At 39.9% G+C, this 25,700-nt stretch overlaps 1 protein-coding gene across 2 annotated transcripts in view; it reads left to right on the forward strand.

Moving 5' to 3' along the window:
• STS (steroid sulfatase) overlaps window positions 1-25,700 on the forward strand; it is a 216,293-nt gene that overhangs the window by 51,446 nt on the left and 139,147 nt on the right. The window contains exon 2 of one of the 2 annotated variants that reach the window (XM_055106639.3): window positions 1,522-1,646. In XM_055106639.3, the coding sequence (XP_054962614.1) occupies window positions 1,615-1,646 (32 nt within the window). In that variant the 5' untranslated portion in view covers window positions 1,522-1,614. Of the gene's footprint in view, window positions 1-1,517; window positions 1,647-25,700 lie in introns of both variants that reach the window. The other variant, XM_034951335.3, reaches the window with a different exon arrangement.

Consider the following 25,700-nt stretch of genomic DNA (forward strand, 5'->3'; position numbering starts at 1 on the left):
ATCAGAGGTCAAAAAACTGTTTCTGTAAAGGGTTAGATAGTAAATAAATATTTCCAGCTTTGAGGAACAAGTAGTATCTGTCACAACTACTCAACTCTGATATTGTAGCACAAAAGCATTAAGGGAGTGGAGGCAGCTGTGTTCTGATACACTTTGTATTACAGACACTGAAATTTGAGTCTTATGTACTTTTCACATATCCCAAAATAATATCCTTTTTTCAACCATTTAAACATGTAAACATTCTATGAAAACAGGTGTCAGGACAGATTTTTCTTGTGGGCCATTGTTTGTGCAAACCCAGCCCTATTCAGAAAATATCTATTGAGTGTTTGCTGTGGTGAACAAATGAGATGTGGTCTCTGCCTTCTTGATCCTTAGAGCTGTGGAAAGGACAGCTGTCACATGAATAAATCAGGAAATAAATGAATCTATTATACAAGTAGTAATAATTGCTATCTGGGGGAAAAGAGGTGCTATGATAGTCAACAGTGGGGGAGCCTGCTTCATACAGGGTAATGAAGGAGGGCTTCCTTGCGGCAGTGGTGTAAGCCAAGACGTGAGGATGGGTAGGAGTTAGGCAGAGAGTGGGAAGAAGAAAAGTGGGGAGAGAAATCCTCTAGACCAGCAGTCCCCAACCTTTTTGGCACGAGGGACCATTTTTGTGGAAGACAGTTTTTGCATGGACAGGGAGGGGGATGGTTTTGGGATGATTCAAGTGTGTCACATTTATTGTGTACTTTATTTCTATTATTATTACATCGTAATATATAATGAAGTAATTATACAACTCACCATAATGTGGAATCAGTGGGAGCCCTGAGCTTGTTCTCCTGCAACTAGATGGTCCCATCTGGAGGTGATGGGAGACAGAGATCATCAGGCATTAGATTCTCATGAGGAGTGTGCAACCTAGATCTCTCGCATTTGCAGTTCACAATAGGTTTTGTGCTTCTATCAGAATCTAATGCCATGGCTGATCTGACAGGAGGTGGCGCTCAGGCAGTAATGTGAGTGATGGAGAATGGCTGTAAATACAGATGAAGCTTGGCTCACCTGTTGTTTACTTCCTGCTGTGCAGTGTGATTCCTAAGAGGCCTGGGGGTTGGGAACCCCTGCTGCAGTAAAGAAAGAGCTTATGAGGCTGGGCACAGTGGCTCACACCTATAATCCCAACACTTTGTCAGGCTGAGGCTCTGTTTAGCCCAGGAGTTTAAGACCAGCCTGGACAACATAGTGGGAACCTGTCTCTACCAAAATTACAAAAATTAGCCAGCTGTGGTGGTACACCTGTAGTCCCAGCTACTTGGGAGGCTGAGGTGGGAGGATTACTTGAGCCTGGGAGGTCAAGGCTGCAGTGAGCCATGATCATGCTGCTGTCTGGGCAATAAAGTGAGACCCTCTCTCAAAAAAAAAAAATAATAATAAATAAATAAATAAAAGAGCTCATGTCATTTAAGTATGTCAATATATGATTACCCAGCGTGTGATTATTCATCTTTTGAATGAATTCACAGGAAGAGCCCGATGCCCTTGGTTTGACTCTACTAAGAGCCCCTCAGTTGCTGAACCTGCACACAGTCATCTCAGTAAGTTAAGATCTTCCTGAGGACAATGGCGCAAGATCGTCTTCAGCTGTTCATAGCGTAAGTATGAGAGGTGCATATGTTTGTATCTTCGCCCTGAAACTCAAGTGATTGACTCACCCAGACCATGTTGTCTAAGTCAAATAGTGGTATGCAGTGATCTTGATAATGGTATTGAGGACATTCTGATATTGCAGGGATGACATGCACATGGTGCTATTGCAGCTATCTTTCATTCAGAAAGAACTTTCCATCAAAAGGTCAAAGGGGAGCATCTGTGGGGCAAATATATTTTTATAGAGAAAGACTGTCCTGGGCCAATGGGGGCAGCGTGCATAATCTGATGAGCATAAGCAAGTGGCCTATTATGTGGCAAGTCTAGAGGAATATAGGGGTGGGGGCTTACAAATGATTTAATGCATCCTCTGGACCCTTGAGGTGGCTCTACTCTAGTTGAATCAGCAAAGGTACAGAAACATGGCACAGTGGGAAGGCTCACAGTACACCTGTTCTCAGCTGATCAGCTGCAGCAATACCTGAGGGACAGAATGGGGTCCCTCCCTGCAGGAAGAGCTCTTCCCCCTGGTGGAGGTGAGGTCTGAGGGCATAACCAGGTCTCTCCCTGCAGGAAGTGCTTTTTCCCCTGGTGGAGTTGAAGGTTGAGGGCATACCCAGGTTCATCCCTGCAGGAGGAGCTCTTTCCCCTGATGGAGGTGAGGGCATACCCAGGTCCCTCCCTGCAGGAAGAGCTCCTCCCCCTGGTGGAAGTGAGGGCTGAGGGGCAGAGCATGGTCCCTGCCTGCAGGAAGCTCTTTTCGCTGATGGGAGGTGAGTGTGCATGGTGCAAGTCTTTAGGGTGGATGAGGGAAACATAGTTTTAAAAGCCCCTGCAGGGAAGAATCCCTGTTATTTTACACCTGTTCTTGGACATGTCTGGACCACTATGGCACTATGCTATCAGAACACCAGGGGGCACAATATTTGGCCATTCAGAGCATTTATGGTCCCCCATAGCAGCTGGCTCAAAGAAATGGGCAGGAAGATACTTTTGGAGGAGATATTTGGTTCAAATCAGTGTGAAGAGACTCCCAAAGTCAGAGACCCTGGGGCTGGGGATTCCATCCCACCCCATGCTGGCAGTGTGTTCCCAGGAGAACGTTTCACCTCTTCCTGCCTTAGTTTCCTCCTTTGTAAAAAGCGACTTAAAGACGCTGGGCCCGGTGGCTCAGGCCTGTAATCGCGGCACTTTGGGAGGCCGAGGCGGGCAGATAGCCTGAGGTCAGGAGTTTGGGACCAGCCTGGCCAACATGGTAAAACCCCATTTCTACTAAAAATACAAAGATTAGCCCGGCATTGTGCCATGCACCTGTAGTACCAGCTACTTGGGAGGCTGACGCAGGATAATCGCTTGAACCCCGGGGGCAGAGGTTGCAGTGAGCTGAGATTGTGCCACTGCACTCCAGCCTGGGCTACAGAGCAAGACTCCATCTCAAAAAAAAAAAAAAAAAAAAGATGAACGGCAGTTTCATAGGGTGCTTATGAAAAGTAAAAGATGACCTCTGTTTTGGGAAAAATGTGGTGAAGACCTGGATGATCCTGCGAGCCAGGGAGACTGGAGCTGAAAGCGGGCTTGCAGGGTGATTTAATGATTTTCAGAAGGCAGCTTCAGGGGTTACGGATAGTAGTAGTTATGTGTCAGGGTAGACTTTGCCCTTCAGAGAGAATTTGTTAAAGTTTGGAGACATTTTTGGTCGTCAGAACTTTGGAGTGGGGTGCATGTAGTGGGTGGAGGCCAGGCGTGCCGCTAACCATCCCACGGTGCACCCGCAATTCCTCACAAATCCGAAATGTCGTGCTGAGGGCGACAAACCCTGCTCACTGCAACAAGAGGGTTTAACTTAATCTTCTCTTTCTTCCTAGAATAGTCAATGGTCTTTTACTTTGAGGGATATGAGTCAGAATAAGAATTAAAGAGAACAAAAGGACAATGACCTTTTAGGATTTTTCTTTCTATTAAATTTAAACCCCATAACAGAGGATTCTCCGTCTGCAAGCAACATCCGTGGAGGCTTAAAGCCTCAGCTTATATTCATTCCTAACACTTAGCAGCTTAACAGATTCATTTTCCATTGTGATTTCTGTAATTTGTTCTTTAAAAGGATTGTGTGTTCCTTTTTCTGTTTCAGAAACAAACTTTTTGGGCATTTTCAAGAATAATTTATTTTCTAAAGTTATTGATAATACACGGGCTGGCATGAATTTCTGACCTCGCTTTCAAAGTCTTTAGCACCAGCTAAGTAGGGTTTTTTGTTGTTGTTGTTGTTGTTTTAATTTCTTTGGAAACTGTACATTTTGCAGGGAAATGCTTTAAGTACCTTTTTTTTTTTTTTTTCGGTCATTTTAGTCTACGGGAGAGATTGACATTCCCTAGATCCAGCTAGAAGGGCTCTGAAAAAAATGACAGATGCAGTAGCTAATTAAAAATATGCAGCTGAAAGGGTTCATGATTAATTCATGATAAACGAATACAGCATTCATTATCCTTTCCTAATGTTCTCAGATAAAGTGGGAGTGTTGCAGTGGCGGTTAAAATATTTGTTCTAAATATCTAGTAACAGTGTCCATTCTATCTTACTAGCATAAAGCCATCCTCATAGAGGTATTTTAATGTGCTTCACAATTCAGAATTCAGGGTTCTTACGTACAGAGTATTAAACTCTCTCCCTCCCATAAATGGATGAAGAATTTGGGGATTGTCAGGAGAACACTTGTATTGTCTGTAGTTTTCCTGATTTGTTCTCCTCCAAGGAAAAGGTTTAGTAATAGGAAAATATTATTATTATTATTTTTGAGACAGACTCTCACTCTGTCGTCCAGGCTGGAAGTGCAGTGGCACGATCTCAGCTCACTGCAACCTCCACCTCCTGGGTTCAAGCGATTCTTCTGCCTCAGCCTCCTGAGTAGCTGGGACTACAGGCAAGCGCCACCACGCCCGGCTAATTTTTGTATTTTTAGTGGAGATGGGGTTTCACCATATTGGCCAGGCTGGTCTCGAACTCCTGACCTCGTGTGGAGGCTGGGATTTTTAAGGACAGTTTGGCGGGCAAGAGGCTAGAGAATGGGAAAGGCTGATTGGCACCATCAGCAAAGAAATCACAGAGTTATCAAAACTGTCGTTGTGTGCCGAGTCAGTTCCTGCATGGGGGTCACTGGTCCGGTGACGTCACTTGTTCCACCAGAATGCAAAATCTGAAAAATATTTTACATACCAGTCTTAGGTTTTACAATAGTGATGTTATCTATAGGGGCAATCAGGGAAGTTACACATCTTGTGACCACCAGCTACATGACTCCTGAGCAGTAAGCAGGTTAGGAAGCAATGGCTAGTTATCATGCAACTATGTATAGGTCTTAGCAGAATGCAGGTCCCTCCCACAAGTTTAACCTTGGGGCCGTTCATTAGTTTTACAAAGGTGGTTTTGGTCCCCGAACAAGGAGGGGTAGTTTTGGGAAGGGACTGTTGTCATCCTTGCTTTAATGTTAAACTGTAAACTAAAATCCTCCCGCAGTTGACCTGGCCTACCCAGAAATGAACAAGGGAAGTTAGCTTGTGACATTAGAAGCAAGATGGAACCAGTTATGTTAGATTTCTCTCACTGTTATAATTTTTGCATAGGCGTTTTTCAAATTCCTATTGCTTTGTTACGTGATACAGTCACGCATCGCTGGATGACAGGGATACGTTCTGAGAAATGCTCTGATGGGTGATTTAGTCACTGCGTGAACATAATAGAGTATACTCACACAAACCTACTATACACGCAGACTGTATGGTATGGCCTATTGCTCCTACACTAAAAACCTGGACAGCAAGTGACCGTACTGAATACTGCAGGCGGTTGTAACACAATGGTAATTATTTGTGTATCTAAACATGTCTAAACATAGAAGGTACTGTAAAAAATATGGAATTATAATCTTATAGGACTACCATTGTATATATGATTCATCGTTACCCGAAACATCGTTATATAGTACATGACTATATTTATAAAATAAGTGTGGAGGCCGCAATGTTTCTTTTCCATGTTGCTTCTTTATGTAGTATTCAGCACGTGGGAGATTTTTGTCAAGAAGTGCATTTAGAACTTGTCTTTGGTAATACCTGTACCACCCTCCAAACTTCTCAACTTCTACTCTTTTACCCAAGACAGGGTTCACGTGACAGCATAATGACTACTGAATACAATCTCTAGAGTTGTCTCAGGATTTATAGACATAGTAGTGGATTTCACACTTCCCATTCTGTGTTTGTCTCTGCATGGTTTGCAGAATCAGGATTAACACAGGTGTTGTGGCTCTGTGGACCTGTGAATTAGTGCAAGAGCGACAAAGCCTGTCTTGCTTTTTCTCGGCAAGCACACCCTGGCTTCAGAATTGAGAATAACTTTGTTCTATGTTTTAAAACATAGTGTATAGAAGTGCCTAAGGAAGAAAACATTGCATTTATAAGAAGACGTCTTACAAACACTCCAGCCAAACACTCCAGCCAAACACTTAATTTGCTATCTTTACATCCACTCTAGTGAAAGCACTTAGAATGTTTGACTTTATGTTCAGTGCTTGGCAAACTGCTCCTGTTGGAACCCTCAGGGTTCCTCAGGCTGCTCCTGGGAGCTTCTTCAGCCCTGCGGTGGGAATTGTCAGAGATTTAATTCCACCCACTTCTGTAAGAACAACACTGATTTTCATCTCTATTAGACATTCTTATGGATAGAAGTTTCTGTGACTAAAAACAATGACAACCATTACTTTCTCTACCTGTTCTGTTTTATAACAGAAGGCAACACTGAAGCTGAAAGATATTAAGCTGTTTATGTAAAGACTAGATAAGGTCTGTGGATACCCTCTCCTGCATCTTAGCCGTGATTTCTTTAGCTGAATTATTGCATAGGGAAGGAAAAAGTAATTTTTCCTCTACCCTGTCTGAGTTCTTATCTAGGACAGACCCTTGTAACAAAAGGCAGATAAACAAGAGAAAACAAATAGAAGTTTATTAACATGGATACCTCCTGTGTATCTGGGCAATATCCAAGGAATATTGAGTAAATCTCAAAGAAGTGAAAGAGAGAAAGGTGTGGGAAGGGACAGTTATGGAGAAGTAACCAGGAAAGGTATGGTAAACCAGGGTAAGGTTGGCTGTGCACATTTCAGTTGGTGCCTTCTCCAACCTTAAGAGTGTTTAATGATTCAGCCTTCCTTCTCTTCCAGTACCATGAAGGAGAAACCCTTACAAATGGAGATTTCCTTTACAGATGTAAATCTCTCTTAGAAAACAGTAACTTCTACTCTAAGAGCTTCTCCTGTGTCTGCAATTACTCAAAATAATTCTTACGCCAAAGAAGCACATTGTGGGGTGACGTATTCTTGTCCTTTCTTACTGTACTGATGTAAAAAAAAAAAGTGATATATGCATATGTGTGTATACACCTCTCTCTCCACTGTCTTCTACACTTTCTAGCCATGGGATCCACACCACCACCACTACAACTATCAGTGACCACCACAACAAAGAGATGGACGGATTTTAGTGGAAAAAATTATTTTTAGACTCAAAGATCTTTAATGCAAACAATCTGAGCTGTCTTTCATTTGTTTCTTAGCTGTCTCTTCACGTGTACCTGTCTCTCTATCTGTATTTTGGACACCTTGGGCTGAGTCATCTTCATGTCTTAGGTATGCAACTCTCTGGTCTCCTGGTAGTCTGCCTGTATCCATCAAGGTCTCCCTCTCACCACCAGCAGCCAGAGGCACCTTCTCAAAACCCAGGCCTAACCCTGCCACTGGCCCTGTTGGAATCCTTCAATGGCTTCCCGTTGGAAGGAAGGTGGAATTTCAGAACCAGGCCTGGATGGGTCTCCATTGTCTGCCTCCTACCTTTCTTCCTACTCTCAGGTCCTCCCTGCATCTGCCTCCCCCTGGCTTTCTTTTTCCCCATCAGGCAACTTGTCTTAAAACCTGTCCCACTACCCAGGCTGTCTTCCCCTCAGGGCCATCTCCCCAGCCAACTCCTCCTTCCAGTAGGCTTCCTTCCTCTCTTTGGCTAAGTAATGACCACTCCGTGCTCCAGGCACTCTTGTTGCATTTGCAGTTTCATACTATTTCTTGTGTGATTATTTGTCCAATATTGATTATTTGAATAAGATCTGACTTTGCAAACACATTGCAAAGTTCTATGAAGGCAAGACCATGCAGTGCATCCTACTGTTACAGGAAAAGGGTCCCGAGCCAGACCCCAAGACAGGGTTCCTGGATCTTGTGCAAGAAGGAATTCAGGGGGAGTCCACAGTACAAAGTTTATTAAGAAAGTAAAGTGGTGAAAGTACAGCTACTCCATAGACAGAGTAGGGCGTTCCTGAAGCTAAGAGGAGGAATGTGTCCACTCTAGGTACAGTACTTGTTTACATATAGGATAAAAAAAGATCATGGGGTGATGTGCTCTGCTGCAAGTGTTTGTGATAAAGGATTAATTTTCTTAATTGCTATATTTTACAAGAATCGATATTATTATATTTAAAGCAAAATTAGGAATGCCTCTGTTCTCAAGATATCAGGGTGTTAGGACACTCCCAATTCTGGGTCTGTTTACTAAACATTATCAATCTGTTCCCTTAACCGTAAACATCTAGAGGCTAGGAACACCTGACTTTCTGGGAGTGCAGCCCAGCAAGTTCCAGCCTCATTTTCCTAGCCATCACTCAAGATTGAGTCGCTCTGGTTCAAACCCCTCTAACACTACTGTATCCCTACAATGCACAGCGTGCCTTAGTAGATGTTTAGTAAATAACTGCTAAATACATGGATGAAAAAAATAGTTCCAATGCCATATTAATACAATACTGATAAAAATCATATATTTTTGGATTTCAGTCACACAGGCAAAAAACAACTTTCTGATATGATTTAGCCAATAACTGACACCAATATAAAAAATGATCTGTAACCCTCCCCAATGGATTCTCTTTGCCCAGGTAGAGCTTGTTTATCAAGACAGAAATAGAGAAAGAATTGAATGCACACAGAGCCAGTTAAATGGGAGACCAGAGTTTTATTACTCAAATCACGCTCTCTGTGCATTTGGAGACTGAGTTTTTTTTAAGGGAGGTAGGGGGTTAGGAAGTGAGGAATGCTGATTGGTCAGATTGGAGGTGAAATAATAGGGGCCCAAAGTGGGTTCTTCTTGCTGTCTTCTGTGCCTGGGTGAGATTACAGAACTGGTTGAGGCAGATTCCTGGTCTGCATGGCACCAGTTGGTAGATCAGATCACAGGGTCTAAAAAACATCTTCAACTCCAATCTTAGGCATTCCAATAGTGACGGTATCCCTAGGACCAACTGGGGAGGTTGAGAATCTTGTGGCCTCTGACTGCAGGACTTCTGAGCCATACTTTCTAAACTTGTGGCGAATTTGTTGTCCTACAGAGGTGGTGTTTCCCCAGGCAAGAATGGGATTTTTTTCCGGAAAAGGCTGTTACCATTTTTGTTTCCATGTTAACACTGTAAATTCCTCCTGTAGTTAGCTCAGTCTGTGTTCAGGAATGAACGAGGGCAGTCTGCAGGTTAAAGGCAAGACGTAGGCAAGACGTAGTTGGTTAGGTCACATCTCTTTCACTGTCGTAATTTTCTCACTGCTTTTGCAAAGGCAGTTTCAGATCTTTAACCCTGTCTGGGGTTTCACAAACTTTAGCCTTGTTCTGTTGAGTTTATATCCTCAAATAGGGTGAAGCCTAATACCTGTTAAAAGATTTTATCCAGTGAACCTACCCAAGATTCCAGAGGAAAGCAAAAACGTCTGCTGCCTGGCAGCAAGTTTTTTTTTTTTTTCTTTATAGAGTTTTAAACTAAGGTCCATGAATTTCCTGCCATATTTTCCTGTGTGTGCTTCAGCTGCCTTACTGACAATCACTTAATAAGTATAGCAGTTCCTTAGTTTATACTGCATGTGAGATAGCTTGCTTATGAGAATAATTTTTCTATATAAAATTCATATTTAATCCTCCATTTTAGGAGTGAGTTCTATAGAAACTTCTATGGAAATTCTCTATTTTAGGAGCGAGCCTGCAATACAGTTTTCAAATACAATATTATGATATTTGAAGTCAATCAGGAAGTGATCCATCTATACTACAACTTCTCATCATGTTTCAATATAAAATGTTGGAAGAGTAATGAAGTGTCCAAAATTAGATTGATTTTATAATTTAGGGTCACAGCCTTCTAATTTTACAATAATAATTAGTTGACAAAGAATGGTTAGTATAATACTTGTGTTAATCGATCCTACTTTCTATCTCTATTTTATTAAAATGAACTCTGAATGTTATAGCATAGTAGAAATTTACCACTTATTATAATAAATCGTGTTTTCACAGTTTCCTCTTCTCTTAACTTAAAACTTAGGTTCTTGCTTAGACTTCTAAATTTTTATGACTGTTTTAGTTTCTGGGAGTCCTTAGGGTTTTTGCAGTTTCTTTCCAGAGCCTGAGGGGCTTTGCTGTATGTTTGTGTGATATTTCACACCTGATGAATGGAGAGCCAGTTGATATTAGTCATCTGTCAACTTTATTTATTTCAAGATTCCAGTATTCAGAGTGGGGGTTGATTAAGTACATAGCCAATATAATATACATTTACAATAATGAATCAGATGTCATTTCCTTGCTTAGTTACTTATATTCTTTGCTTTTTAAAATAAGGCCCAGACCAGTTATTCTGAGATCCAAACTTTGACTCTTACATAAATTTAAGGACATTTTTCTTTGCTAGAAATAAAAAAAAAATAAATTACCTAATAAAACCCTTAGCTTTGGAGACATTACCATACAAAGGTAAAAGATAAGTATGTGAAGCACATTTAATAACACAGAACCTAATAATGATAACTCAAACTCATTTTGATTTCCTACCTACAAACCACACATTTGAAGTATTAGAAAACTTTGTGAGCTTTCTTTTTTTTTTTTTTAATAATACTGTTGTGTACTTTATTTCAAATATTATCCTAGGTCCTCTTGTATGAGAATATCTAGAATCAGTTTAGTCTTTAATTCCTAGTTTTCTTCTTAGTCCTTTGAAAATATTATTTAAGTAATGTTTTTTGTTTTTTACTGCTAACTCCCCAAATTTGTTATAAGGAATATTTTTGTTATTTTCTTCTTTCATCGCATGGGGGAAGATTCAATAACTATGATGTAATTCCTTTAAGAAAATTTTTGTCAGACATGTCGGAAATTTTGAAATCCCGTATATTAACTCTAGACTCTCAAATTTCAAATCATATTATGACGTCTCTGATGGAAAAACATGCTTCAGCTTTCTCTGCCTCTGACATGTAATTGATAACCTCATGTTCTCATTTTGGGAGGTAGAACTAGTGAAATGGGACCAAGCAAATGCTAAAAACAATAAAATGAGCTCTCTTGCTGTCTTTGGATGTTTCTTGGACCAAGCATGAAAAAGATGGATGAAACGGAAAGGGAGGAGGGGAGATGATTTTTCGTTTGTGTGTTCAGTGACGGGAAGGAGATGCCAAGGACAAAAATGGATGCCCCAGTGCCACAGTGAACATATTTCCTTAGCTCTGAGTTTGGTAGTGGGGGCTTCTGTGGATTCACACCAAGAACCGCAGTCCAAGCATATTTTGTAGTCTCATCTGACACATTTCTCTAAAGCTTAGCCCTTCTTAAACTCTCATGTTTCAACCACTTTGCCCCCTTTCCCCTGTTCACCTGCAAGCCACACATGACCCTCAGCACATATGACAAGAGCTGTCTTTCCACATGCAGTTTGCTTTGCCACCCACAGTTTAAATGAAGCTATATATAAAACCATAAACTGGTTAGATGGGTGGATGGATGGATGGATGGATGGATGGATGGATGATAGACAGACAGACAGATACGTAGATAAATGATAGATCGATGGATGATAGATAGACAGGCAGGCAGCTATATAGATAGATGATGGATGCATGGATAGGTAGATGGATGGATAAATAGATGGCTACATGGATGATAGACAGATATATAGATAGATGATGGATGATAGGCAGACAGATATGTAGATAGATGATAGATAGGTGGATGGATGGACAGATAAATAGATGGATATATAGATATATAGATATCTAGATTGATATATAGGTTGATGTCAGATAGATGGATGGATAGATAGATAGCAGTTTCCATTTCTGTACTTTTATGGTTTTCATGTTGAGAATGTTCTCAAAGGGACATGTTTGTGGTTAAATTTTCTGAATCAACAACAAATATCACTCCTTCAAGATTGCTCTCTCAGCATAAAAACCTAAACCAATTTTGTGTTTTTATAGCCTCTCTTTTCTCACACACATACTTAACTTTTTAATTTTTTTTGGCCAGAGTTGTGGCTTTATGAATCATTATTAGAATCATTATTATTATAGAGAAGGGTCAGCAGGCCCTCCACCTAGTGAATGAAATTTCATTTCCATCCTGTCTCCTTTCTGCTTGTGCTGTGGGAGATATGTTCTTTCATCACATCCATTTCGCTCTTCAAAGGCATTCTTCTCAACAGTAATCCACTCGCAAGTTGTTATTGCTTCATGGTTTGTGTAGATGTGGGAGATCCGCTGTGCTTTAGGGAACTGCGCCAGAGATTTCATGCGTTTGTCTTTGAACACTGATCTAGAGACTTTCAGCTATTTGGGCTTCAGGGATACAAGAACAGAGAAGCCTTTAGAGAGTCCAGATCTGAGCCCTCCTCAGAAGAAGGAATTGTCTATGTTTGTTGCTAGGATGGACCCCTGACAACATGGCCACCTGTTCTGTTTTCTAATCCACAATGCTCATAATGGTTAATTTTAGGTGTCAGCTTGACTGGATTAAGGAAGACCTAGAGAGCTGCTGAAGCATTACTTTTGGATGTGTCTGTGAGGGTGTTTCCAGAGGAGACTGGTGTGGCCAGCTACAGAAATGAGGACTGTCATTGTCACGAGTATTTTCTCCCCATTTTGTTAAGAATACATCTGTGTGTATATATAAATATATTTAGTATCAAGATAAAACATAAATACATGTATTTAGCAAATATCTTTGTTTTCATTCCTCTCTTATTCCTTTATTATATAACATAAGGTATATTGAGTTTATATCAGTATATGATATGATGGTTTGTGTTTTCCTGTTGAGAGCGTTCTTGGAGTATCTTTGTTATTGACTCGGAAATTTTGACCACAAACATGTTTGTTTGAGAACATTCTCAACATGGAAACCACAAAAATGCATATAATATATAAACCACTCTATTGACTACCTCTCTATCAGTATTTAAGTATTATTAATTTTACCTCATGGTATTTAAGTGATGGGATGTCAGGAGAAGAGTCAACATCACCCAAGGACTTGACCTCCTCTTCCGGGGAAGGGGATTACTGCATTTTCAGCTGTGTGCAGAATGGTTACATCACGTTAGGTGGAACTGTTGTAATTTTCTTATCTTCATTTAGAAATTAAGTATGGTTTAAGGAGATGCTTATGGGTGCCAAGTCGATGATGGGTGGATTTGTGATGGCTGATTTTAGGTGTCAAATTGACTGGATTAAGGGATACTTAGAGAACTGGTAACGTGTTCATTACTTCTGGGTGTGTCTGTGAGGGTGTTTCCAGAGGGCATTGGCATGGGAGTTGGTGGACTAAGTGAGGAAGGTCCACCATCAATGTGGACTGGCAACATCCAATCAGCTGGGGGCCCAGATAGAACACAAAGCAGAGAAGAGTTCCCTCTCTCTCTTTCTCTCTCTGTCTCTCTCCCTCTCTATCTCTATCTCTGTGTGTCTCTCTGTGTCTATCTCTCTCTATCCATCTCTGTCTCTCGCTCTCTATCCACGTCCCTGTCTCTCTGTGTCTCTCTCCCTCTCTTCATCTCTCTCTTTCTTTCCCTGGTTTTGTCTCTGTCTCTCCCTCCTTGCCTGTGTCTCTGTTTCTCCCTGTCCCTCTCTTTCTCTCTCTTCAAGCTGAGACACTCTTCATCTCTAGCCCTAGAATGTTAGAGCTCCAGGCTCTCCCACCCTTGGACTCCGGGATCTATGCTACCCACGCTACAAGTTCTTAGGCCTTTGGCCTCAGGCTGAGAATTACTATACTTAGAACATTCTTCCATGGGGCAAAAAACTCTAAAGATTAGAAATCTGTATTAGTTCATTTCTCTGCAACAGGTATTTATTAGACACTTACCATGTGCTTAAAAAATAGGAACTAAACAAATTTCTCTAAAAAAAGGAACCTTGTTAGTTTTTTCTGATTATGTGACAAGGGACAGCTGCACAGGGATCAGAGCTCATTAAGCTGAAGTTCTCTAAATTAGGGCCTCTTCAGGCCAATTGTAAGCCCAAGTTCGTTTTCTTTTTATTCCCACTAGTAAAAACTATCACATTTGAGGAGCATTGTGAATTTAACTATGACACTTTCTCCATCAGTAGGAATACACTATGATTAAATTGTACTTTGTAAACTGTTTTTTTCTGTTTATAAAAGTAAGTAGAACATTTTATATATACAAGAATTTATAAAGAATCATATAAAACCACTGGTAGTTCTGCTCCCTGCAAACTAATCCCAAATAAAATTATATCATCATTCTTTCCAGTTATGTGTATGCCTTTCTATACAAACATATGCATATGAAACATACATATCCATATGCAAATATATTGCTCTCAAACTTCCGTCCTCAAGTGATCCTCCCACACTTGGCCTCCGGAAGTGCTGGGATTACAGGCATGAGCCACTGCACCTGGACAGATTGTTTTTCACATTTGTGCTGATGTTGCCTTTATATCATGTTTGGTTCTGCCTTTTACACCCTAAAATTATACCATAAGGTTTTATATATGACAAAATATTCTTCAAAAATCGAGAATATTCTAGTGTTTAATTTATTTTTTCTTCAAGTCTCCTACTTCTTAATTTTCTAACCCAAGTGTTGGCATGCCATAATATTTGCCAAATCAGTAGGTTAAAAATATCATTTTCCTTGTGTTTAAACTTTAATTTTCTTTGATTTCCTGGTGAGGTTGAACATTTTCCATATTTGTATTAATTTACAATTGTTTTCTCATTCATCATTTGTCTTTTGCCATTTTAAAAAATATTAGATGTTGATTATTTTCTCTGTTGATTCCCCTTCTTTCCTTCCTTCCTCCCTTCCTTCCTTCCTTCCTCCCTCCCTCCTTTCCTCCCTTCCTCCCTCCCTCCCTCCTTTCCTCCCTTCCTTCCCTTCCTTTTCTTCCTTTCCTTCCTTTCCTCCTTTCTCTCCATCTTCTTTCTTCCTTCCCTTCCTTCTTCCCTCCCTCTCTTCCTTTTTTCTCTCTCCTGCCTTCCTCCTTCCTTTTTTCCTCCTCACCTTTTCTCTCTCTCCTTCTTTCGTTCCTTCGTTTTTCCTTCCTTCCTTCCTTCCCTTCTTTCTTCCTTTCTTCCCTCTCTCTCCCTCCTTTCTCCCTCTTTCCTCCTAACTTCCTCTCTCCCTGCCTTCCTCCTTTCTTTCCATCCCTTCTTCCCTCCTCCCCTCCTTCCTTCCTCTTTGCTTGCCTCCCTTTTTTTCCTTCCTTTCCCTTATTCCTCCCTCCTTCGCTCTCTCTCTTGCTCCCTAATCAGTTACTTATGATATCCTTCTCCACTCTGAGACCATGGATAGTCATGATTGTTTCGCTGACCTGCTTTGTGGCCCCACATGGCCCTAGGCCAGGTGCTTCTGTTGCCTGTTGTTGTAGACACACTGGTGGGCTTGGGCATGTGTGGTACCCAGACTCCATGGACAATGGAAGAAGAAATATAAGATTTGGAGTTGTTAGTAAAATAGACTTTTGGGCAATTGCACAATCATCCATGCTAGCACAGGAAAGCTCTTAGCAGGTGTTTCTCCTTCCAGTTTACTTTGAAAGAAGAGGGGCTTTCCCTGCCTACACACCAACATCCTGGTTTCATAGTGAGGAAGAGAAAGAATGGGAATGTAATTATTGCAATTATTATTTATCGTGTTTTGTTGTTCCCCCCAAGCTAAAAGTGACAACTCTATGCTGTGGTTATTTGGGGATATTACATGTGAGAGTGCAACCACAGAAAATGACATCAATTAGGCATGAAGGCTTTCTCCCCATACTGACTAGCAGCTTGCTTGGGAGCAGAGACCTTCAGCTTGAGGAGCAAATAGTGGGCACTCAGTGTATTCACTGACTTTATTCAGGGGCCAATGCAACTGTGTCTGGAGGGGTTGGCTGGTATAAAACTCTAGGTTGGAAATTATTTGGTTTTCTTTTTCTTTTTCTTTTTCTTTTCTTTCGTTTTCTTTTCTTTTCTTTTTTCTTTCTTTTTTTTTTTTTTTGAGACAGTTTCTTGCTCTGTTGCAAGAACAAGGCACTCCTGGCTGGAGTGCAGTGATGCGATCATAGCAATCTCTTCCTCCTGGGCTCAAGTGGTCCTCTCACACACCACCACCATACCTGGCTAATTAAAAAACAAATTGTAGAGACAAGGTCTCGCTATATTGCCCAGTCTGGTCTGGAGCTCCCAGGCTCAAGCAATCTTCCTGCCTCAGCTTCACAACATGCTGGGATTACAGGTGTGAGCCACCACTCTCGGTGGAAATCATTTTTCCTCTAGATTTCACAGTCATTGCATAATTGTCTTGTACCACTCAGGGTAAAGGCCAAAGCCGTGATTTGATTGTATGTAACCCATCCACCCACTGCACCCCCTATGCACTTAGGATTTTGTCTTGGTCCTCTGTATCCTAAGGTTCCATGAAAATGGGCTTTGCTCTGGGTTTATTTTCCTTCATCGTTTTGGGCCCCCAGGCCTGTTCAATACTGAGATTCATGCCCTTCAGGTCTAAAACTATATTTTGTTTTATTGCTTTAGTAATCTCTTTCTCTCTCTCAGTCTCTTCCTCTGGAATGTCTATTAGCTGAAGATTGGGACCTGGTTATGATATCCTAATTTTCATGTCTTTTCTCTCCTGTTATCAATCACCTTGGCTTTTTGTTCCAGTTCTCTTTGAGATGTCCTCACCTTGATCTTCCCAGCATTCTGCTGAATTACTTCATTTATCATGTTCCGCATTCCCAAAAGTTCTATTTTGTTCTCTAAATGTACTTTTCTCATACCATCCTTTTATTATTTATTTACTTATTGATCAATTCTTTTCTTTTTTTGGTTCTTTGATCGCTGTCCATATATGACCAGCCATATGACATTGCTGATAGTTAACCATACTTTATCTGCAAAATTGGCTATTTCAAATGATTCATCCTATTTGATAAAGAGATGTTATCTCACTTATCAATAATGAAAACCCTTCTTTTTCATTCCAAACCAACATAGAGCTGTGTGATCCAAGGGCCTTAAATAAGAGGCATGCAGGTATCTGTATGCATAAAATTTAAATCCTAATTTAAGGAAGTACTAACCTGAAAGCTATGCTGAAAGATTTTTGTTGTGAATTTGATTATTATTAGATATATCATCTCGATCCAATGGTCATCAGAGGAAAAAAACAGTTACTTAGTTTTGGTTTGGCAGACACAATTGATATTCTTTTTCTGTACTCCATTTTAATAGCTTAAAGTTTTCATTAAAAATTACACCTTGGGCTTGGGGGGCAATGGCTCATGCCTACAATTCCAGCACTTTGGGAGGCCAAGGAGGGTAGATTGCTTGAGCCCATGAGTTGGAGACCAGCCTAGGGAACATGGTGAAACTCCATCTCTACTAAAAATAAAAAAGTCACTTGTCATCTCAATTACTCAGGAGGCTGAGGTGGGAGGATCCCTCGAGCCTGGGAGGAGGGGGTTCCAGTGAGCTGAGATTGTACCACTGCACTTCAGCCTGGGCAACTGAGTGGCACCCTGTCTTTAAAAAAAAAATTACACTTATTCTCTCATGCAAAGGAAACACATTTTAAAGAGTTGCTGATTGATTTTTCTGCATTGCCCAGGAGTTGCATTTTTATTCAAGAAGTAACAACTAGCACCCTGTCCTCAAATCTCTTTTGCATTGCCGACATGAATTTGTTGGCATTGTCTTCAAGCATTTCCAGGATATGTGCAAGTTACAGGGATTTAGATTGTACCTGGAAGTACAGGATTGGAGAATGGTGGTTAAGTTTTAACAATTCAGTCAAGAAATTCTTTGTTATGAACACTTTTAGGCAGGGAGGAAGTTTAGAGTTTTCCATATTGATTGGATTTATACATATTAATTTTTTTCTAAATGATGTCGTAAAAGGGTCTTTTAGGTAATGATGAAATAACCAAGTCCCAATAGGAAGGTTTCACCATATAGTACAATGTAATGATAGGGAAATTCAGAGTTCAAAGTATTTTAATGTCATAAACCAATTTTGAGCTTTAATGGAAGAAGGATCATTATGCACAAATGAAATTGCATATATATTTTGTTATGTTTTTGTAAAATCATTCATAATTATAAACTGGTCAGGAACTTCACAAGTAACTGAAGAATTATACTATAACTTGACAGAAAGAATCGGCTATTCAATAGCAGGCTCAGGGGTACACATACCTTTTTAATATCATGACTTGTCCACAAATTGATGTGTGAAACAATTTTCCCTGTTGTACTCTGCTTTAGGAGATGAGATGATTGTGGGGGGCAAAAGAATGGTTTCCCAGCCTCCTGGTTTGCAGGACAGCAGAAAAAACAGCCATTCAGTTGGATGTTATTGGAATCAACAACAAAGAGACTGAAATGCTCATTTATCTATTACGGTAAAATCCAACATTTGCTTCACATACGGTGATACAAAGCAATAGCATTTGCCGTGGTATTTGAAATACAGTAAAAATATGAGTTAACAAAACTTGGGCATTAAGCTATTTCTCTCCAAGAGATAATGAGTGTTTCTTATTCTTCAACCCTTTATACTTTATTTTTTAAAAGTGTCTTTGTTTTTAAAGAAAAGAGATATGCTTATTGTAAAAAATCCAAAAATCAGAAAAGCATAGAAAAGAAGCATATGATAGTCTATACTCACCATGGAAACAGTTTACAGATATAATTCCAGAATTTTCTATGTGTAATATATAGAAATGGCAGGTTACTATTCATTCCACTTTATAATTTTCTTTAAATATTTTGTGTTGATATAATTATAGACTCACAAGTAGTTATGAAAAAACGGTACAGAGGAGTCTCTCCTACCCTTTACCCTGTCTTCTCCAGTGATAACAAAAACTGCTGTTTTTCAGCAGATCTTTTTTCTTGTATTTCTAGACTTGGAAACTCCTCAGTAGATTCAAATAATTTCTGTCTCCACCTCCCTTCTTCCTCTCTCCCTTTCTTCTTTCTTTCCTACCTTCCTTCCTCCTTCCTTATATTTTTCCTTTCCTTTCTGTAATTTCCAAACACTGCTATAACACGTTATAGTGAACTGAGTGGGTTAAAACTATGTAAAACAATATAACCTTACAGTTCGGGAAGTCTTAAGCACAAAGTGGGTTTCACTGTCCTAAAATCATGGTGTGGGCAGGGCTGCTTTCTTTTCTGGAGGCTCTAGGGGTTGAATTCCTCTTCTTGCCTTCTCTGGCTTCTAGAGGGCACCTACCTTCCGGGCTGGTGGGCCCTTCCTCCATCTTCAAGGCCAGCAGCGTAGTGTCTTCCAGTCTCTCCCCACCTCCTTCTTAGAGGGGCCTTTGTGATGACAGTGGGCCCACCTGGCTAATCCAGGAAGTTCTTCCCATCTCAAGATCCTTCATGGCACTTGCCAAATGCCCTTTGCCATGTAAGGTAAAGTGTGAGGTGCCAGGGATCAGGTTGTGGGCGCCTCGGGCCTGACAATTACTTAGCCCACAACACGTCCCTTTCTTCTTTCTGTTTTGGGACTGGACCATCCAGCCAATAGATTCTGGGCCTCTTTTACATGTAGGGGTGGTGCCAGATCTTCCATAGCAGGTAACATTAAGTTGTAGTTCAATCAATATTTGTAGATGGAATTAAAAACTGAATTGCAATACAAAGATTAATACCACAGATTTTAAAAAATATTTATTTTCATATTATGTATTTTATATATAATTTTATATATAAATGCATATATATGTATTTATAGAAATATATATTTTTATACTTACTATTATATAGTATAAATGTTTTATTTCAAATAAATATTTATTTAAATATTAATATATTTAGTTAAAATATATAATTAAAAATGAAAAAAATTATTTTTAATATAATTTAAAAATGAATTCGAATACAGATGAATACCACAGATTTAAAAAAATATTTATTTTCATATTATTTATTTTATATATTTTATTTTTATTTTTATTTTTATTTTTAAATTTTTTTCTTTTGTATTCCTTCTAAAAAAAACTGGGATACATGTGCAGAACGTGCAGGTTAGTTACATAGGATACATGTGCCATGGTGGTTTGCTGCACCTATTGACCCATCCTCTAAGTTTCTTCCCGTCACCCCCACCCCCAAATAGGCCCTGGTGTGTGTTGTTCCCCTCTCTGTGTCCATGTGTTCTCAATGTTCAACTCCCACTTATGAGTGAGAACATGCGGTGTTTGGTTTTCTGTTCCTGTGTTAGTTTGCTGAGGATGACGGCTTCCAGCTTCACCTGTGTCCCTGCAAAGGACATGATCTTATTCCTTTTTATGGCTGTGTAGTATTCCAGGATGTATATGTACCACTTTTCTTTATCCAGTCTATCATTGATGGGCATTTGGGTTGGTTCCATGTCTTTGTTATTGTAAATAGTGTTGCAGTAAACATACATGTGCATGTGTCTTTATAGTAGAGTGATTTATATTCCTTTGGGTATATACCCAGTAATGGGATTACTGGGTCAAATCGCATTTCTGGTTCTAGATCCTTGAGGAATCACCACACTGTTTTCCACGATGGTTGAACTAATTTACGTTCCCACCAACAGTGTAAAAGTGTTCCTATTTCCCCACAGCCTCACCAGCATCTGTTGTTTCCTGACTTTTTAACAATCGCCATTCCGACTGGTGTGAGATGGTATCTCATTGTGGTTTTGATTTGCATTTTTCTGATGATCAGAGAATATGCATTTACTTATATATATCTATACACACACACGTATTCATAGAAATATAAAATATTTATATATTTATACAATTATACAATATAAATGTTTTATTTTAAATAAATTTTTAAATATTAAATATATATTTATAAAAAATAGATGTATGTATAATAAATAATAAACACTTAATACATATTAAATATATAAATTGATGTATTTATATTTATACATAAATGAATAAATATTTTTATATTAAATGTATAATTATAAATAAATCAATGTATATATAAATGTATATTTAATATATACTAGGTGTTATATGTTGAAATATATATTAAATCTATAAATAATATTCCTTTTAATACTTTATAATATTTTAATAATAACTTTTTAGGTAAAATATGCAAATAAATTTCTAAACCAAATATCCCAGCCTGAGATCTCTAGCTTTGGATAGAAAAGCATTTACTTTTTAGCAAAATTAATTTTTTTAAGTGAAAAATTAAAATTATGCATATTTAGGGTATACAACATGACATTTTGTTTTTTATATATATATGTATGTATGTATGTACATTATGGAATGGCTAAATGAAGCTACTTAGCATGTGCATTACCTGACATACTTTGTGGGGAGAACACTTATAATCTACTGTTTTGTAATTTTCAAATATCCAATGTGTTGTTATTCACTACACATGAATGTTGTAGTCACCATGTTGTAGGAAAGATCTCTGGAACTCTTGCTCCTAAGTGAAACTTTGTATCCTTAGACCAACATCTCCCCAATGAAAAACACTTACTTTAATATTCACTCCACTGTATTCATTTTCTATTGCTCCATAGCACACAGTGGCTGGCAACAACACCTGTGTATCTTCTCTTTGGGCTCAGGGGTCCAAGCAAGGACAGACTTTACCCTGCTCAGGGGATCGCCAGGATGAAATCAGGGTGCCAGCTACGTTGTGTTCTCCCCTGAGCCTCCCGGTGCTATTCCAAATTCAGTGCATGTTGGTAGAACTCAGTTCCTTGAGGTTCTGGGACTGAGGTCCCCATTTTCTTACTGCTGAAAGTCCTGGGCCACTAGTAATTTCTAGGTCTGTGGACCCCACAGGAAGTTCACATCATCACCGTCAGCTTCTTTGTGGGCACCAGTTGGTGTCCAGCATCTCTGTCCGACTTCTGGCCGTCTTAGAATTCTGCCTACTACTCCCACGAATTTTTCTGGGTTGGCTTGGCCTTGCCCCTTGTAGAAAGTTGCTCTGCAGGGAAACCACTCTCTTTGTTTTTCCAACCAGTATTTCTCATGTTCCACAATGTGAGTATATCTGTGAGATGCTCCAGTTTCCTGGGACACCTATCATTTTGCTAAGATTTCCAACAGGCATCAAAGTCTCTACTGGTGGGCTTTGAGGAGAAGGCTGACCTGTTCTTGTGTCCCAGAGGCACTGCCTATCTTTCTTTATTTTTTAATCTCAGGGCCAGAGTCATCCCTGCCCTGCCCAAAATGGGAATAGGGCATCTCTTCATAGAGATCAGAGCTACATATAAAAGCCAAACTGGGACTGAATCTAAACATCTGCATTTCCTTCCTCCTCCCCTTCCTTTCGGGACTTCCTGCTGCAGATCGCGGGAGCAGATACGTGTCAATGTATTCCTTTTCCTTTGCAGCCTGTCCATTTGGTCCAGTCAGAATCATTCAGCAATGCATAAGAGAAGAAATATAATATGCGCTGATATCCAGGTGTATGCAAGTGATAATATGGCTAATGGAAGATGTGAATTGAGAAGGGGATGTGGTTATTAATGATTACTTAGGAAAGAATTCTGGGCCAAGCACAGTGGCTGATGCCTGTAATCCCAGCACTTTGGGATGCTGAGGTGGGAGGATGGCTTGAGCTCAGAAGTTTGAGACCAGCCATGGGTAACATGGTGAAACCCCATCTCTACTAAAAAATACAAAAATTAGCCGGACATCGTGGCACGCACCTGTAATCCCCAGCTACTCTGGAGACTGAGGCACAAGAATTGCTTGAATCCGGCAGGCAGAGGTTGCAGTTAGCTGAGATTTTGCCACTGCACTCCAGCCTGGGAGACACAGTGAGACTCCATCTCAAAAAAGAAAAAAGAGAAAAAAGAAAAAAGAATTCTGTCTCAAGATACTAGGGACGCTAAAAGTTTGCTGTTTATAAAGGGGATTTTATACAATGCGCACCTTTGACTTTGTGCCTTCTTGCCCCAGGAGTTACTCCTTTTAAATAGATAGCTCATCTACAGATCCTGCAGATAATCCTTCTGGTATAACCAGAATACGTAGTTATGTATACATATATGTCCCATAATTTTTTCCTTTCAAGGTAATTGATGAATTATACTAAACAAACAATTTTCTGGCTGACAAGTACTGTACTTTAGTGAATTTGCTTGATTAAATTGTAATAATGAAATTAAATTTTATGCTTGCTGTTTGTCTACAAATGCAGTTCCTGTTGAAAATGAGACAATCTGAAGTGCCTTCTAATGGACATCCCACTTCCTTAATGTTTCTTTTGTATGTGTAAGGGAGAAAGTCTAATGTCTGTTCTTTCCCTCATAGATTCTTAGTTGAGACACTCTCCTGAAAATAAAAGTCAGATTCACAAAAGAAAAACTGTTGAGCCCAGACTGGTCTCAAACTAGCCTCAAGCGATCCTCCTTCCCTGACCTCCCAAAGTACCATGATTACAGGTGTGAGCCACCACCGCCAGCCTAGATTAACAGTCTTTAAAGTAGATATGCTGGGATAGGTGAGAGGAAGTGAAAAGCCAACTGGGACACACAAAAGCAGCCAGGAGCAGCCTAGGAGGATGACATATATTCTACCCATCACACAGGAGAGGCCTCAGTTCAAAAATACTTCTCTCTCAAGGCAGTGGCTTAGGGGCCTTGCTCAAATAGGATTTTAACAAAGAGCCATAAATCCTATGTACTGACAAGACAAAGAGGAGAACATCTGCAGGCTACCAAAAGGTAAATTTCTGGAAAGAGTAAAATCTGCCTCTAGCTGCTGTAGTGCTGTCTCTGAGCTAATAGGCGAGAGTTATAAAGGGGACCATCTTTCGGTGGGAAAGGCAGGCAGGAGGGCAGGAAGGTGGCAAAGGCAGACAGGTGGACAGAAGACCTTGTCTTTGTAAATTGCTGTCTTGCTATGAGGAAGGCAGATGGAGGGGCAGTGTGTCCACTGCATTTTAGGATTCTTCTTTTCAATCAATAATCCTCATTATTTTAAAAAGGGATATTTTGGTTTCCTTCATGTGTAAAAACTGTATCCATCTCAAAGCTCAGGAAAGGAACAATTTACAGCCACCCTCCCAGGCTGCTCCTGACTGTTTTTGTGTGTCCCAGTTGGCTTTTCACTTCCTCTCACCTATCCCAGCATATCTACTTTAAAGACTGTTAATCTAGGCTGGCTGTGGTGGCTCACACCTGTAATCATGGTACTTTGGGAGGTCAGGGAAGGAGGATCTCTTGAGGCTAGTTTGAGACCAGTCTGGACAACATACTAAGACCCTGTCTCTAAAAAAAAAATGTTAAAAAGTTAGCCAGGCATGGTGGTACCTGCGTGTAGTCCCAGCTACTCAGGAGGCTGAGGCGGGAGGATTGCTTGAGTCTGGGATGGGAGGTTGAGGCTGCAGTGAGCTATGATCTCACCACTGTACCCCAGCCTGGGCCAAAGAGCAAGACCCTGTCTGAAAACATAAAAATATAAAAGATTGTATTAATTGTCATCATGATTTATATAAAATGCAAAGCATGCCTGATACATGGTAGGAAGACAATAAACACTATTTACATGTTTTTCCCCCTTGAACATGTTCCCTTTTTCTGCTGAGTCACATTATTTTTTGACTGATTGCAGAGGGGGGCCCCCAATGCAAAATTAGTAACTCTGGCAGCTTTCTCTATGTCTTCCTTTTCCTAACTTTTCCATAAAACCATTCCTCCAAAGCCTTCACATGCTCACAGTGGCCTTATTGTCTCTGATTAATCACAGTTGAAACTGGCTATCTAGAAAGAATGACTAGCTGTCTTAATACTCTAATGGAAATCTGAGTCAGTACACTACTCCTGTTTTTTAAAATGTCTTCTCTTCCCTTGTGGAATGAAAGGAATTTACACATTACACATAATGAGGAGAACAAGGTATTTTTATTTATGCTTTTATTTCAATAGGTTTTTGGGAAACAGGTGGTGTTTGGTTACATGAGTCAGTTCTCTGGTGGTGATTTGTGAGATTTTGGTGCACCCATCACATCCGAGCAGTATACACTGAACCCTATTTGTAGTCTTTTATCACTCACCCCCTTCTTACCCTTTCCCCCTGAGTCCCCAAAGTACATTGCATCATTCTTATGCCTTTGCATCCTCATAGCTTAGCTCCCACTTATGAGTGAGAACATACAATGTTTGGTTTTCCATTTCTGAGTTACTTCACTTAGAATAGTAGTCTCCAATCCCATCCAGGTTGCTGTGAATGCCATTAATTCATTCCTTTTTATGGCTGTGTAGTATTCCATCATATATATATACGTGTGTATACATATATACGTATATATGTATATATATTATATATGTATATATACATATATACATATATATGTGTATATATACGTATATATGTGTATATATATACACATATATATACACACACACACACATATATATATATACACACACCACAGTTTCTTTATCCACTTGTTGATTGATGGGCATTTGGGCTGGTTCCACATTTTTGCAATTGCTAATTGTGTTGCTGTAAACACGCGTGTGCAAGTATCTTTTTTGTATAGTGACTTCTTTAGCTCTGGGTAGATACCCAGGAGTGAGAACAAGGTGTTTTGGAGGCAGACAAACCAGGGTTCCATTCAATGCTCCCCCTCTGGTATTCAACTTCTTCAAATCCTAGATAAATGTGGGGACCCTCTAAGCCTCACTTCTTGTGCAATGGGGAGAAAAACATTAC

The sequence above is a fragment of the Pan paniscus genome, chromosome X (genome assembly GCF_029289425.2).
Source record: "Pan paniscus chromosome X, NHGRI_mPanPan1-v2.0_pri, whole genome shotgun sequence".
Classification (NCBI taxonomy): domain Eukaryota; kingdom Metazoa; phylum Chordata; class Mammalia; order Primates; family Hominidae; genus Pan; species Pan paniscus.